The 15,242-nt window shown below is 33.3% G+C and overlaps 1 protein-coding gene across 1 annotated transcript in view; it reads right to left on the bottom strand.

Annotated features, from left to right (window-relative positions):
- Nucleotides 1–15,242, bottom strand: part of LOC106869493 (MAP/microtubule affinity-regulating kinase 3) — a 139,306-nt gene that overhangs the window by 107,223 nt on the left and 16,841 nt on the right. The window contains exons 4-5 of the mRNA XM_052971982.1: nucleotides 14,083–14,186; nucleotides 457–505 (exon numbers count right to left, since the gene is read on the bottom strand). Of these exons, the coding sequence (XP_052827942.1) occupies nucleotides 457–505; nucleotides 14,083–14,186 (153 nt within the window). The remainder of the gene's footprint in view (nucleotides 1–456; nucleotides 506–14,082; nucleotides 14,187–15,242) is intronic.

The raw sequence follows: 15,242 nt of genomic DNA, 5'->3' as shown, positions 1-15,242 counted from the left end.
TTTTTTTTTTTTTTGTTAAATTAAACTAAAGCATTTTACACTTTGGTTAAAGCATTAATTACATCTACTTTTTTCAAAATAGCAAAAGAAAATATTTTCCATTTTAGGGAATCAACCTCCAAGAAATATTTGCAGAAATGTGTTATCAGAACTGACCAGTACTTTTCAATTTTCATGACCTCAGAAAGCAACAAAAATGTTTTTTCAATATCTGAAAAATAGATACTTCCCATCAAAAACCCAACCACTACTTCTTTCTATCTATCCTTCAACATTGTTCCCATTCTTTCAGTGAACTGAGTCCAGAATTTTGGTTCAAATCTAGATCAAAACTTTTTCAATGATATTTCAATAAAAAGAAAAAGTTGTTAATTCTCTCATACTTTTTAGTTCTTTTTTAACAAATTTTGTTTATCACATTCAATTTTCAAAAAGTTTAACACTAGGTATACATACCAATGTTAGGATGGTCAAGAATTTTCATTATTCTTACTTCCCTGAACAACTGCAATAGAACAAAAATGAGATAAACATGAACATATCTAATTAAATATAATTTAACTCAACAAGTTCTGTTGATTATATTGCAATACCAACAAAAATCTTGAATAAAAAAAAATCATTGGATTAGAGCTTTATTTATATATACTAGCAGAAAGATTGCCCTCTGAGCAGTTTTCTGCTAGTCACTTGAGAATATTTTCACATTTGATTCCCAATCCTAATAATTTTTATGATTATTTTATGTTGAATTGCAAAATTCTAATGTGATATTTTTGTAATAACGAAATAAAACCTGGAGTGTGTGTGTGTGTGTTTATATTAAAGAGACTGTGTATGTGTGAGAGGCGGTGGGGATATTGCAAACAATGAAATAAACATGAAATGAAAAAATCGTATAAGTAAAAGATCATTAAAAACTATCTTGTACCGAATATATGAATTTGTGAACTTGAAGTTCTCAGGGAAATTTACTTCCTGACTTCCTATTATTATGGTGAAAACTGAAAATTATTCTAATTAAAATGTTTTCAAAACTGATAAAGCATTCAATTTATAAAAATTCTTACTTGCTTAGTAAAATATTTCTTCCAGTAATTTAATGTAGTTGTAATATATCTATAATTTAAACAAACGTCTAGGCAACCCAACTACATTTAGTGTGCTGGAAATAGCAGCAACCACATAGTTATTATTGTAAGGCTTATAGCATTCTAAACAGCCATACCAACAAAATCACTTCTGAATTTTTTTTTATTTTTTAATTATACCGGTATATTAAATAATTTTCATTTTATCAAAAATATTCATTTAACAAACTCAAGAAACTGATATTATTCTTGAAATTGTGCCTCAAATTGTGGGTTTTGCAAATAGCAAATTAAAACTTGAAATGAATACATTGAAATTCATATATATTAAATTATCATTCATGAAAATAGAGGTGAGAGAGAATGAGAGACTGCTGCAAACAAAACCAGAAAATTTCACCAGCAATGAATTAATACACCACTGTGAATGCAATGAATATTTAAATTTGTGAAAAACTTGTAGTTCAAATATTCAATATACTTCAGAAATCGAAATTACAGAAAATTTCTTGGAACATGAATTTATAAAAAAATTTCCAGATGGTCAAGCCTATAATTGCTTTCTTTTAATAACTGTTTCTTTTAGTAACTGTTACATACCTAATTAATAAGCAGCTTTCTCCAATATAATATATATTTTTCTTTAAAATAAATACGGTTAAAACCAAATCATATGCTGGGCAGTTAATTATTTATTAGATAACTACTCAAACTTTACTTTTCTCTAATGGGTTTCATAGAAAAGAACTTCATAAATTAATCTGAAGACAAATAATGTAATCATATCTATATTTCAAGGGTTAAATATATTCTACCAGTGAAGTACCAGTTGTCTCCCACCTCGACAACCACTTCCTTTCTTTATTCTTATTATCCTCTCTTCCCCTACCACACCATTCCATGATCATCTTTCTGTACCTTCAGTTATTGTTCTCCTCTGCTATACTCTATTTTAAAACTTCACATATCTGCTACCATTCTCAACACCCTCTCATATCCACAACTATATTCCCCTCATAGCCACCTATGTTCTCCTCATAGCCACCTATGTTCCCCTCATAGCCATCTCTAACTATCTGTTACTCTTCCCTCACACACTTATGAAACTGTCCAGCCTCTCCTTCCCACCATTCACAGTTCATATTCTTTCTTATAGCTCACAATCTTGTACCTTGAGAGTTTCCTGTATCCACCCCCCATAACTATCATCCTTCATTTCCATCACAGCTATTCCCATCCATTCTTATTTAATGTGAGGTAGTCATGTGTCTCCTCTACACCAAGACATCTGTGCTTGTTCCATCATATTATAGCTTTTGAGACCCAGCACAAAACCACCTCTCTCTCAATATAGTAGCAAGGCCTTTTCATTTAACCTTTTTCTGTCTTGCAAGTTATTTGACAACTTCACTAGCGCTGGTGGCATGAAAAAAGCAATCTGAACAAATAGTAAAGTGGTTAGTATTAAGAAAGTCATCTAGCCATAGAAACTATGCTAAACCTGAGGGGAGGTTAGTGCAAGCCCTGCAATTAGCTGAACCCTGTCAAACCATCCAACCCATACCCGCATGGAAAACAGATGATAATGATGAAGTACCACATTTTACTTTACTTGTAGTTATCATATCTTTACAGAAGTATGATTCATATCAAAACACCTTTCCTTTTTATATACATTAGCACCTACAAATAAAACACACCCAGATATATCCTCTAAAAATAAAACTTTATATTTTATCATGCATCTTTATTTGAATATTTTAAGGAACACTTCTTTGGTACTGCAAATATTTTACAATAATGACAAATGTAAAAATAAAACAATATCTATTCATTCAATTAATTAACCACTAATATCAGTAACTCCTAATTCTAATCATAAATATTACTATCAGTATAACCAGTTTCTTATTTATTACAATAAAAATTATTCGAAGTAGCCCTATCTAAGTAACAGATGTTACTAACAAACTGTATTTCTAATGCAGCAACAATAAACACAAAAACTGCATTACTACTGATTCATCTTGCACTTACTGCTCTAGTAATATATGACAGAAGTTTACCCAATCATTATTCCTGAAATTGTGCCTCAACCTGTGGTGCTGCATCTTTATTCACAAATCAGTAAAAAAAATCTATGTTAATAATAACCATATAAATGGTGAAAACTGAAAATTATTCTAATTAAAACGTTTTCAATAAGTTTTCAAAACTGGTAATGCATTTACATTTAGAAACATTCAAATGCTTAGAATTTCTGAGTTTAAAAAATAACTTAAGAAATGTTATAATAGTAGGCTAGTGAATGCAGTAAAGCATCAAACTAACTACATTTCAGTATCTACACACATACACACACAACTACCAACTGAAATGAAATCCTATTGTGGTCATCTTTGTCAATCCAGGCTTAAAACAAGAACTAGGTCAATGAAACTGTGTATACTCTCTTCTCTACAAAAATTGTCATCATGCCTAACTTAGAAGCCATTGGGTACAACATCTACAGAAAAATTTAAGTTGTTGTCTTTATGGAATATTGTGGGTAGAAGTTCAATTCAATTTATTCAGCTGCTAAAATATATGAATGAAAAAATTTCCTTCAGGAAATATACATTATCTTCTGCAAAGATTCTGCTTTTTTTATGAGCATTTACACAGATATTGAATAAATAATCCTACAGGAAGTTTCCCCCAACCTAGCAAGAATATGACCAATCCTTAAGGTGAATATCAGCAAAATTAATTTTGATGCATGAAGAATGCAAAAATTATTCAACTAGAAAAAAGAAAATGTTCATTACTCATCATGTATACATTGAGAACTTGTTTCCTCATAGAACACTATTATCCTCATGACCATCACGTTTTCTTTTCTCTACAAATCTCACACATCAAGCCTATTTATGAAAAAAGAAACCATTATTGCTAGCTGCTGCTGGAAGTACAATAGCTTAGTGAATAAAGGCCTGGACTTTTAGTTAAGAAATATTAAGTTAGAATCTCATGTCTTAAACCAAACACTTCATTCCACTTGCCAAAGGTTTTTTTTTTTTTTTAATCATTAACTGATAAAGATGTTAACATATTTAGAATTTTAAAAAAGTAGGAAAGCATAAATTTCACATATAGTTCATAATTTAATTATGTTCGACAGCTGTTTCATTAGCATAAACATCACTGGTTCCATAATTATGTAATTAAGATAATTTAAAAGTGACGTCTGCCCAAATTATCTGGAATATTGTTATGTTAATCAGAAACTGCTACTGGTTTAAATGTGATGAAGAAAAAGAAACGAGAGGAAAGGAAAACACACAAACACAATCATGAAACATGCAAATATATAAAACCAAAAAAAAAAAAAAGAAATAGATACATGCATATACAATCAGACACTTGTAAATACAAATATACAGATAACAAAACATACAGAGGCACGGGTGAGAGAGAGAGAGAGAGAGAGAGAGAGAGAGAGAGAGAGAGAGAGAGAGAGAGAGAGAGAGAGAGAGAGAGAGAGAGAGAGAGAGAGAGAGAGAGAGAAAGAGAGAAGGCATGTTGCCTAGTGGTTAGGCTGTTGCATTCATGACTGTTAAATTGTGGGTTCAATTCCCTGACTGGGCAGCACATTGTGTTCTTCAGTAAAACCCTTCATTTCTTGTCACTCCAATCCCCCTTTCAATCAGGGCGGGAATGTTGGCCTGCTAGCCTAACCAGCAGGGTGGTGTCATATGAAGGCTAAAACTAAGCAAAATCACATTGTGACCAGTGATGTATAACAATATCTGATAGCCTGGTCATCACATGATTTACACACACTTGCCACGAAGGACCACTGAAATCTAGTTTTTTCATTCTCTCTCTGTTTATTTTCTCTTATTCCTTTCTGTTGTAGAGAGAAGGCTTCAAACATAAAAGCCTTTTTCATTTTCCCAAGCATCAAATTAATACACTTGCTTGTTGTTCATACACCTGTCTTCGTCTTTTGTTTTTCTATAAATTTCAACTATATACACACACACACACACACACACACACACACACAATATACATACATACATACACACACACACACACAAACATATATACACACAAAAAAGAAACATACATATCCACATAAAATATAATATAAAATACATAAATACAAGTCAAAATATACATAAATACACATACACTCAACAATAGATATAAGTAAATACATAAAAACTATACTTAACAAAATGAAAATAAGAATTAGCTGTAAAAATTTTTTTTTTTTTAATTCCAAATACATTGTTCTAAAAGATCTTTTTAACAAATTACATACATTCATGCAGGTTCATGCCAACTGGATTTACCACCATATAATAACATATTAGAGATTAATGATCCATTATTAACCGAGATCTTAATTAACATGTACATATTTTTTATTTCTATGAATCAATATTTTTGAATATTAACTTTGGTATCAAAATTTGAAGACTGTATATGTAGGTTGAAAAGGACAAATAATAGTAGCACATTCTATGCCTTCTTCCTGAGAACCCCTAGAATTCCCTTCACATTGATGCTTTTTCCAAAAGTATGTTCAAAATGAGCTTCAGTTACATCAGTCTCACAACTCTCAGAGGTCCAATGAAAGTATAAACACTACCTCTGCAGCCTTTCTAAACTATAAAAAGAAATACACTTTGAGAGGCTATGGAATTTGAGGGTTTTGTTTCAAATTAACCCGAACCATATTACGTATTAGGCAGAAAAATGAAAATTTGAACAGGCTGAAAAATTGGTGATGAAATATTCCAGTGGTGTGCATAGGAGAAACTAGGATGATGCTTCAGCATAGTTTCTGAAAGGTAACTATTTTTCTTGATTTTTATAGTGCAATGATTTGACAAAAAATGTTATAATTGATAAATATGAAGCATGAAATAACTTCTGACAACTTTAAATCTAGGGGAGTGGCACATTTCTGCAGCCACCACCAGAACACTGGAATGGAGAAGAAAATAATAAAATATGCACAATCTATTCCAACAAAACAATGTACCTACACAACCCATATGACCAACTTCATAAATAGTCTGTATGGTATGAGCTCAATTCAGACAAAAGCATAATATGGAACGCTCATGTTGACTCAGCTACCTCTGTGCTGCAGAAATATTTGAAAAGAGCTGACTACAGTAATGGTAAGCAATACTCATACTAACAACATTGTCTGGCTATTTTTACTGAGGTTAAATAAAAATAGTATCACTCGAACAACAAATTAATAATATTATTCTTTATAACTACTGACTCAGTGCCATTACTGATTGGGCAACACCTTATGAGATAAGAGATTCTGATATGTAACAGCTGAAGGGAAGGCATGCAGGCATTTGAAACCAGAAAGGGACTTCCAAAGAGACAAAAAGAAAAAGTTTAATTTAAGATGCTGGTTAAATAGTTGATATTTGAAAAGGTAACTATCGTCAAGAAAATGAATTCAGGAAGATAAAAGGAATGGGAATTCAATACTGAATCAGCAATGTAAACGAAGTGGGTACACGCAATACACAAATATTTAAATCTAAACCCTGCAGAAAATTTCAATCCATATATAAAGTAAAATATGCCAGAAATTTAATGTGATGGATGAGGTACCAGAGTCAGTGATAGCAAAATTTGACAGTTACATATTAAGATAAGGCATGAAGGTCAAAAAATAACAAGAATTTGAGTCAGTTAATAGATATCAAAGGAATCAAGCAGTATGCACTAATGTCAAGAGTGTGTCACACAAAAAAAATTTGAGTAATATTTGAATAATTACATAAAAGTATTACCATAAGCAAATCATAACACTACCACCTCAAAACTTTTTACTTTTTATCTTATTTGATAAAACACATAGAACTTATCTATTCGAGAGGACTAATTTCAAATGAGATCAAAATTTGTAAATCACATCAAATTATTAAAAAAGACTTTTGCCTGGTTTAATCACACTATCTATCTTGCTATTGAGTGCCTTTAGCATCTGGATAGATGTTGTAAGCATTCAGACCAGGTTTATAGTCTCAGGATAACTCACAAGTTTCTTTCTCACTTTCTTTTAGTTTCGGAGGTCCTTCAAAAAGGTCATGAGCAAAGGACATTTCCCTTTGATTATGTTATACATACGTGTATATTTGTGTATATATATTGGTTATACTTCTTTTTTATGGTTACAGAACATCCTTTTCTTTGGTTCATAAGGTTGCCAAGATATTCTCTTGTGATGTATACCAATACTAATAGTCAGCCATCATATCTATATTCTCTACTTTCTAATACAGGTTGAGAATCCCTTATCCTAAATTCCTGGGATTGAAATAGTTGTGGATTTCAAATTTTTTTCAGATTTTGGAGTATTTTTATATTTGCATCTATAAAATGGGAGAGCTTAGATGGGATCCAAGTGTAAACACAATAACCATTTACATTTCATAATATAGCTTAGACACATACCCTGAATGTAATCTTATATAAATTTTTAATGATTTTTTTTTTTAGTACATAATTCCATCTAGAAAAGTAAGATATCAGTCTCCACCTATAATGTTATGTCTTGGTTAAAAGGCTACAGTATACATGTGTCATTTTCTAATGTCTTTGGATCCTTATCCCCTGTAGGAGTTCTCTCATCAGCTGTATTGAGTGTTTCTCTCGGGGGAAATAACACTAGAACAATGATGGTTCATCAGTATTATAAACTTGTTCCACTGTTAGATTTTCATCAGTGGCAATCTTGGCAAACTCATCAAAGAATTTCTCTGCTACTTCATGATCAGCAGATGCTTTATCATCACAAATCTTTAAATATTTAATGCTGTGCCTTTCCTTAAATGTTTGCTGTCATAGGCACAGGAGTGGTTGTGTGGTAAGTAGCTTGCTCACCAACCACATGGTTCTGGGTGTGTATATGTGTGTCTGTGTTTGCGCCCCACCCCCACACCACCACATAACTTGACAACCAATGTGGGTGTGTTTATGTCCCTGTAACTTATCGGTTTGGCAAAAGATACTGATAGAATAAGTACTAGGCTTACAAAGGATAAGTCCTTGGGCCAATTTGCTCAACTAAAGGCGGTGCTCCAGTATGACCGCAGTCAAATGACTGAAACAAGTAAAAGAAAAAAACAAAGAAAAGAAAAGCCTGCTAATGGGCTACCTTCAATGTTCAGTTCAAGATGATAGACTTTTTTTGCTTGTTTAATAGGCATTATATTAAGTGGCATGTATTCACTCTGACGCTAATGAATCCATCAGCACATGATTGAGATCTTCATTTCCTACTGCGTGTAATTGTTCATTAACTTTCGTTCATCACTTTTAGCAAAGAACTTTAACAGTTTGTTATTCTGTTTCTTCAGGTCATCGTTCCAAACTCCTCAGTCAGATGCATCACATTTACATTGCTGTCAAGTTTTTTTTTCTTTTCACTATTACCCATAGGGTTATCTCCAGGCCTTTTTTGACATTTTCAACAATATCTTCACACCACAGGGCACAAAACAGGTAGTAATCACAATGAGTAACAGACAAAGGTGTGACAACTGCTGCCAAGTGGTCAATTTACATAAACTGGGAAACCCAACCCAAGGTAGGTGCGGTCACATCATAACAGCACACAACAGCTGCATTGGTAGAACCTTCTCAGCACTGTGGAATTTTTCATTTAAAGTTAGTCGTGTCAACATTCAAAACAACTTTTGAATTTTAGAATGTTTTTCAATCTGTATTGTCTTGATCTGATGAGATCTCTCCCTTAGTAATTCTTTTATTGATCCAATATTTTAAAAATTCTAAAATACTGTATAGAAAATGCATTCTGACATACATTAACTCTGAAAACACTTGAGTAAATCTGCAACAGGATATTCAAAGGTTTCATTCAACCTCAATATTGGAACAGAGATTTGTCATAACTTTAATTTTTTTTTTCCTATTCAAAACTTTTCTATCTTGTCTCATTCTGTAGTCCATTGGGCAATAGCCGGATAGATATGATGCAAGCGAGATCCAATGTTTCTCTTGGCATAAGCCCCAAATTCATTCAGAAATAAAATTCCAAGCTGAAGATTTTTAATTATGTTTCTGATATAAGTTAGTTAAAACTAACTGATAATTAAACTTAGATTTATTTTACAAAACACAGTTTAATAGGTCTAAACACAAAATTTTCAGTTTAAATATAAAAATTAGCCATCAAATTAACCAAAAGAATATCTGGTTTAATTTCATTTTATTTAATAGTTGCTCTTCATTTATGTAATATTACATTAATTTAAGTCACTGAACATATAACAGTAACACTAATAATAACAGTCACTATTTTAGAAAAAAGGCCAGCAATTTTTGAGGGGAAGGGGTTAGCCAATACCATCGACCCTAATACCTGAAAGACTTTATTTTATCAACCCCAAGGAATAAAGACTCATCAAGACTATCTCGGGATGTCTTCTAAGTTAGTCACACATTTAGAGATGTCCCTCAGCACCTAACTACTAATTTTACCAAGGATGAAATGCAAAGATAGCCTTTTTTTGACCTCAGAAAATAAAAGGGTCTTAACTAAATAGTAGACATTTTGTCTTGAGCTCTATTCATTGATATCCACCATACTCTACTAACAATGATGATGATAGTGATTTCATAGACTGGCAAAGCTACAAATTTGGGATAAAAAGAATTGACTTCACATGGTTCAAACTCAGCTTTATAGATTCCAAAGGAGAGAAGAGCAATGTTAGTCCTGACAGGACTGGAACTTGCATTGACAAAAGGAAGAGATTTAATCAAACAGTATTTGAATATCTTTATCTATCTACTGCCATCAAAGATTAATGAAGTAAGATATGATTGATATGCCTAACAGACAGAAATATCCCACAAAGAACTGCAGCTAATGAAGGAATGAAAAATGCAATGCACAAAATAAATAAAAAACTAACAGAGAGAGAGAGAGAGAGAGAGAGAGAGAGAGAGAGAGAGAGAGAGAGAGAGAGAGAGAGAGAGAGAGAGAGAGAGAGAGAGAGAGAGAGAGAGAGAGAGAGTTGTGCAAGCCAAATTAGCACCAGGATAATTCCAGCTGGAAACTAATCTTCATATGCTTATACTAGATATGTATATATAGGCCTGTGAATGTGTGCACTTCTGTAAGTATATCTGAATATACACATGAAAGCTTTGTGTGGGGTAACAATAATTATGGTTGCATTATCTAAGTCTGGGTAGGTGTATATACACATAAGATATACATTATAAAACAAAATTGAAACAAGCAGAAAAACATTTGTGGCCTGCTCAAAAATCAAAGATTCAAGGAATAGTAAGGTCAAGAACAAAAAAAAAGTATCAAGTAATAAGGTTAAATATTATACTACTATCTATTTAATCATGATTCAAGCTTTATCAGATGTGTTGAGATTCAGTTCAGACATTACACACACACACACACACACACACACACACACAAAAAAAGAGAGAGAGAGGAAATATGAACGGAAATTCCAGGTTTGGAAGTAAAACTCGGCATCAAAGGCCTTCAAGTTAAAGTTCTAGTAAGTAGGAAAGCAAACATGAGGCTAATTGCTTCAGGAAAATTCCTCTGTTTGATATGGATAAAAGGTGCAAGTAGATATTCCATACAGTGCAGCCAATGCAAACTATGGATACATAAGGGGTGCACTGGAATTACAGAAAGATTAAAAAAAGAAAGTAGATTTTGTATAGGGCAGATGCACAAAAGAAATAAGCACTAAGAACACAGGAAATGGATTTTCTCAAATACCCAAGAGGAGCTGTTATTACCTAGGTGATCAAATTAGCAATGGAGGAGAATGTTCTAAAAGTATAGTTGCTAAAATAAGAACACAGCAGAGAAAGTTTGACAAGCTATCACCTCTGTTGGTAACACAAGGCTTCTCTTTCAGAGTGGAAGGTAGACAGTCTGAAGCATGTGTATGAAGAGCAATCCTACAGGGTAGCAATAGATGGGCCATAAATGCAGAGGACATGCAAAGATTACAAAGAAAGGAAACTAGCATACTCTGCTAAATGTAAAACATCAGTGTGCATGTACAACAAAGTGCAAATGTGTTGAGAGAAAAATTGGACATAAGTGCCAGAAGTAGTGTGCAAGAGAGAAAACTGTGCTAGTATGGTAATGTGATGCATATGGATGAGGACAATTGCAAAATATATGGAAGAGGGAGACCCACAAAAATACGGGATGAAGTAATGAAGACCAACTTCAGGATGTTGAGCCCCACAGAAGAAATGACAAAGACTGAAATGAGTGGTGATTTGCTATGCCATCTATCTTGGCAAAAATGAGATCTTAAAAGCATATTATGTCCCTGCACCCAATCTGTACCTGCTGAGCCTTCCCGAAATCTCATCTTCCTTATAACTTGTCCTCCTTCACTCTTCTAACTATGGCACTATTCACTCAGAGCAGAACTGCACCTATGTGAGCTCTCTTTTATGCTGCCACTTAACCTTCTCCTTGGAACCACTTCTATTATCACACATCCACATTCTCAATACTATCTCGTCCCACTTTATTTTCTATTGAATACCCCTAATATCTGCCATTGACTCCATCTTTGTTCATTCCTATATCCACTCATGTAGCTCTGACTTCCATCTGTTACTATACGTCTCTCACTCCATCTCACACATCAGATCACCCCCCTCCTATTTCTCATCTCCTCCCTAACTTTCACTCTAACTGGTATTCCCCACTGACCACACTTTCACCCACATTCACCATTCACTGCATTCATCTCCTCTCCATTTCTAAGCATCTGTCACACCCCTTTCACACTCACCAACTTACCCATCCACTCTTCCTGTTCCTCTGTCCTTGTTCTCTCTTATATTTACCTTCTTATAACTTGAGGGTACACCCCAACGACTCATCACCACCATTTTTTCCCTCTTTCCAGCTGGGATAGTCGTGAATCTCTTCTACAGCAAGAAACCTGTTGCTATCACTCAAGCCTGTCAATACCTGGCACAAAATCACTCCCCTCAATATTACACCCCAACTCAGTCAAGAAGTCTTCTGAATTACTTAGTGACTTCACTAGTACCAGTACCACAAAAAAAATATGCACCCAGAACACACTGTAAAGTTGTTGGCATTAGCAAGGGTTCCCAGCAGCAGAAACCATACCAAAGCAGACTGGAGCTTGACGAAGTCTTCTGGCTTGCTGGATCCTCTTGAACCATCCAATCCATGCCAGCATGGAAGACATGCAAGCTGAGCTTCTGCAGGACCCACAACAAATAGTAAGATTTTGTGTATGTGTGTGTAAGTATAGAGGGGGGTATCAGTAATCCTGCACTAGATATGGGAGCAGCATTCTACTACAGGTCTTACTTAGGCTTTGAAAAAAGTCAACAACTCAAGTGTTTTTCGAAAGAGGAGAGCAAATCTAGGTTGCTGTTTTTAACTATGTTATGTATGTGGAGAAAGATCAGTATAAGACTATTTCCATGATATGAACAGAGATTAAGTCATGTACTCACTGGAGGATGTTTTTAGGGTCTTTGTTCACAGAGACTGTACAATTTTGTCACAAGCTATTTCAGTAGAATGTACATGCAGAATGCTAAAAAGCGTGATTAATGGCATTATCTGCATAGGAGTGAGCATTGTTAGAATTGATGTACAGGAGAAAGAATGTGGAGCATAACAACTCCATGGATACATCAGCATTAATACAGTGTGGGTGAGAGAGAGCCATGTCAACAATCTTCTAATCTAAGATTTGAGAGCTGGCTGGCATCCATAGACAGCCAGCATCACTTGGAAATTTTTGTTCACGACATGGTCAAAGACTTTACTTCAGTTAAGTACAATAACGTTGCTTCCATTAAATTTATCAATAATGAAGGACCACTGTTTACTGAATGACATCTACTTATTGAAGTCAATGAGTACGAAAACAGGCTTAAAGAGGTTGGAGACAGTGATTGTTAATGACTGTTTACATCACCTTTGAGATGTTGGAGAACGATAAGTCAATAGTTGGGAGGGTCACAGAGAATGCCTTCATTGTTATGCTATCACAGTGTACCTGACTGACAGCAATTTCTTTTACGTTTATGATTACAATGATAGGAATAGAAAGATTATCCAAGTATAAAAATACTTGCTCTTACAATATCCTAATTTGCAATCCATGTTGCTCTTATGCAAGCATGCATTATAAATAATGTGAGTTATATGATCTTAAAATCCACAGCAGCACTGCATCACATATAGGCTAGTATTCAGATATTGTACAATCATAATAATTATTTCTAACTGTGGTACAACCCAAGTAGTTGGCTGGTCCTTATCTGCATATACGACATTTTGGTACACCTGTTTTAACCCCACCTATTTGGCATTACAGATTCAACACCAACTTATTTGACATGAACTGTTTTGTACTCTTGTGACCTTCTGCACTATGAACATTTCATTTTTATTCTAGTTGATAGCAACAACTAAGTTAGTTTCTAAACTTCATTTAGCTTTCTGCTTCACTTTATGTATATAATGGCTGGTGCAATACTGATAAAATATAAAAAGGAAAAATTTTCTCACAATGGATTTCTGTACATATTTGACAAAATAAAACTAGCAGTGAATTTAAATATTGGCACTGTGAGCAGAAAAATCACAGTGAGATAAACATTAAGATGTATTAAATAACTGATTGTTGCAAACACATCTGACTCACTCTCTCTGAGTTTGTTCGACTGATATGTATGAGTAAATATCAAAATTTTCTGTAGCTGCTGACAATGTGTTATACAGAATTAACAATGGTAACCCAAGTATAACAGAAGTGACCTTCATGATTACAAGATGTATAAATAAACATTTAGAATGCAATTATATAACTAGTGTAGGGAAAAAGTTAAAATATTTTCTCAAGTAAGAAATAATTCTTACTAGAAAATATGAAAATAAAGTTACCTTTTGCAAACTGGAAGGGTTCATCTGTGTTTTGTCTATGATTTTTATAGCAACCTGCAAAAGATAAAAAATATATATATATATATATAGTGATTTGTAATACCCTCTCGTTACAAAGAATTCAATTCAAAAAGATTTTTAAAACATTTTGAAGAGTTAAATAAATTAGCAGAAAACAAGTAAATTGTTAATGAAAAGAATATGCAGCTAACACCTGCCTCTCCACAACAAACTACAAAGAACACAAACTGTAAAGTTATATGTATTACAAGTGGTTGTACATAAACCACAACTATAGACCACCTGCACAACATATTAAAAATACTTTAAATGAAAAACACTTGAAGAATGCAGTTTCTTGCTGCAGCAAGATACAACTTCCAAAGTTTAAGTCACAAGCATCCAGGCACATACAACACCTCAGTCTAATAATTAAGATGCAGATCAATTTCATTGTATTCTATAAATGAGTGTTTATTCATAAGAAACTAACTCAATTTTTGCCCTAGAATTATGAAGAATTGAGGCATTTTATCAATATTAAGTGAATAACTTAATCATCATATGTACCTGTACAAACAAAATATAAACCTAATTTTATTTCAGAAGTCCTTTTCTGCAAAAATTATATTGCAACATTCTTCTTTCAGAATTACTGAAGAGCTACATATAAATTTCTTTTACTTCCAAAGATTGATACATACATCAGTTTTGCCATTTTCTGCCATCCTATGCGTCTGTATTACATTACAAAAGATAGATTATACACTTATAAAGTATATGCTTTTTGACTAAACTACTGAAAAAATTAATACATTTCAATATAAAATTGAGATATATTTAGTATTTCGATTTTGCCTTAATTTACCAAATTGTGGTCTTCAATCAGGTGTCAGAATATCAAAATATCAACTTAAGTTTTCAAGACAGGCTAATTTAAAAGTTAAAAATGGATTCCTGACAAAATTTTTGTAACAAAAACATGTGCCCATACTCTTGCATGCCCACAATCATTTACAAAAGTTTACAAGTTTTTCCATGTGCATACAGAAAGTGAAGGTTATATTTAAAAACATTCATTGTGCTAATGTGCTAACACACAGCCACTCCTGTGCCTCTCTCTCTCTCTCTCTCTCTCTCTCTCTCTCTCTCTCTCTCTC

The sequence above is a fragment of the Octopus bimaculoides genome, chromosome 11, assembly GCF_001194135.2.
Source record: "Octopus bimaculoides isolate UCB-OBI-ISO-001 chromosome 11, ASM119413v2, whole genome shotgun sequence".
Taxonomy (NCBI): domain Eukaryota; kingdom Metazoa; phylum Mollusca; class Cephalopoda; order Octopoda; family Octopodidae; genus Octopus; species Octopus bimaculoides.
This window is presented reverse-complemented; position numbering and strand designations above follow the sequence as displayed.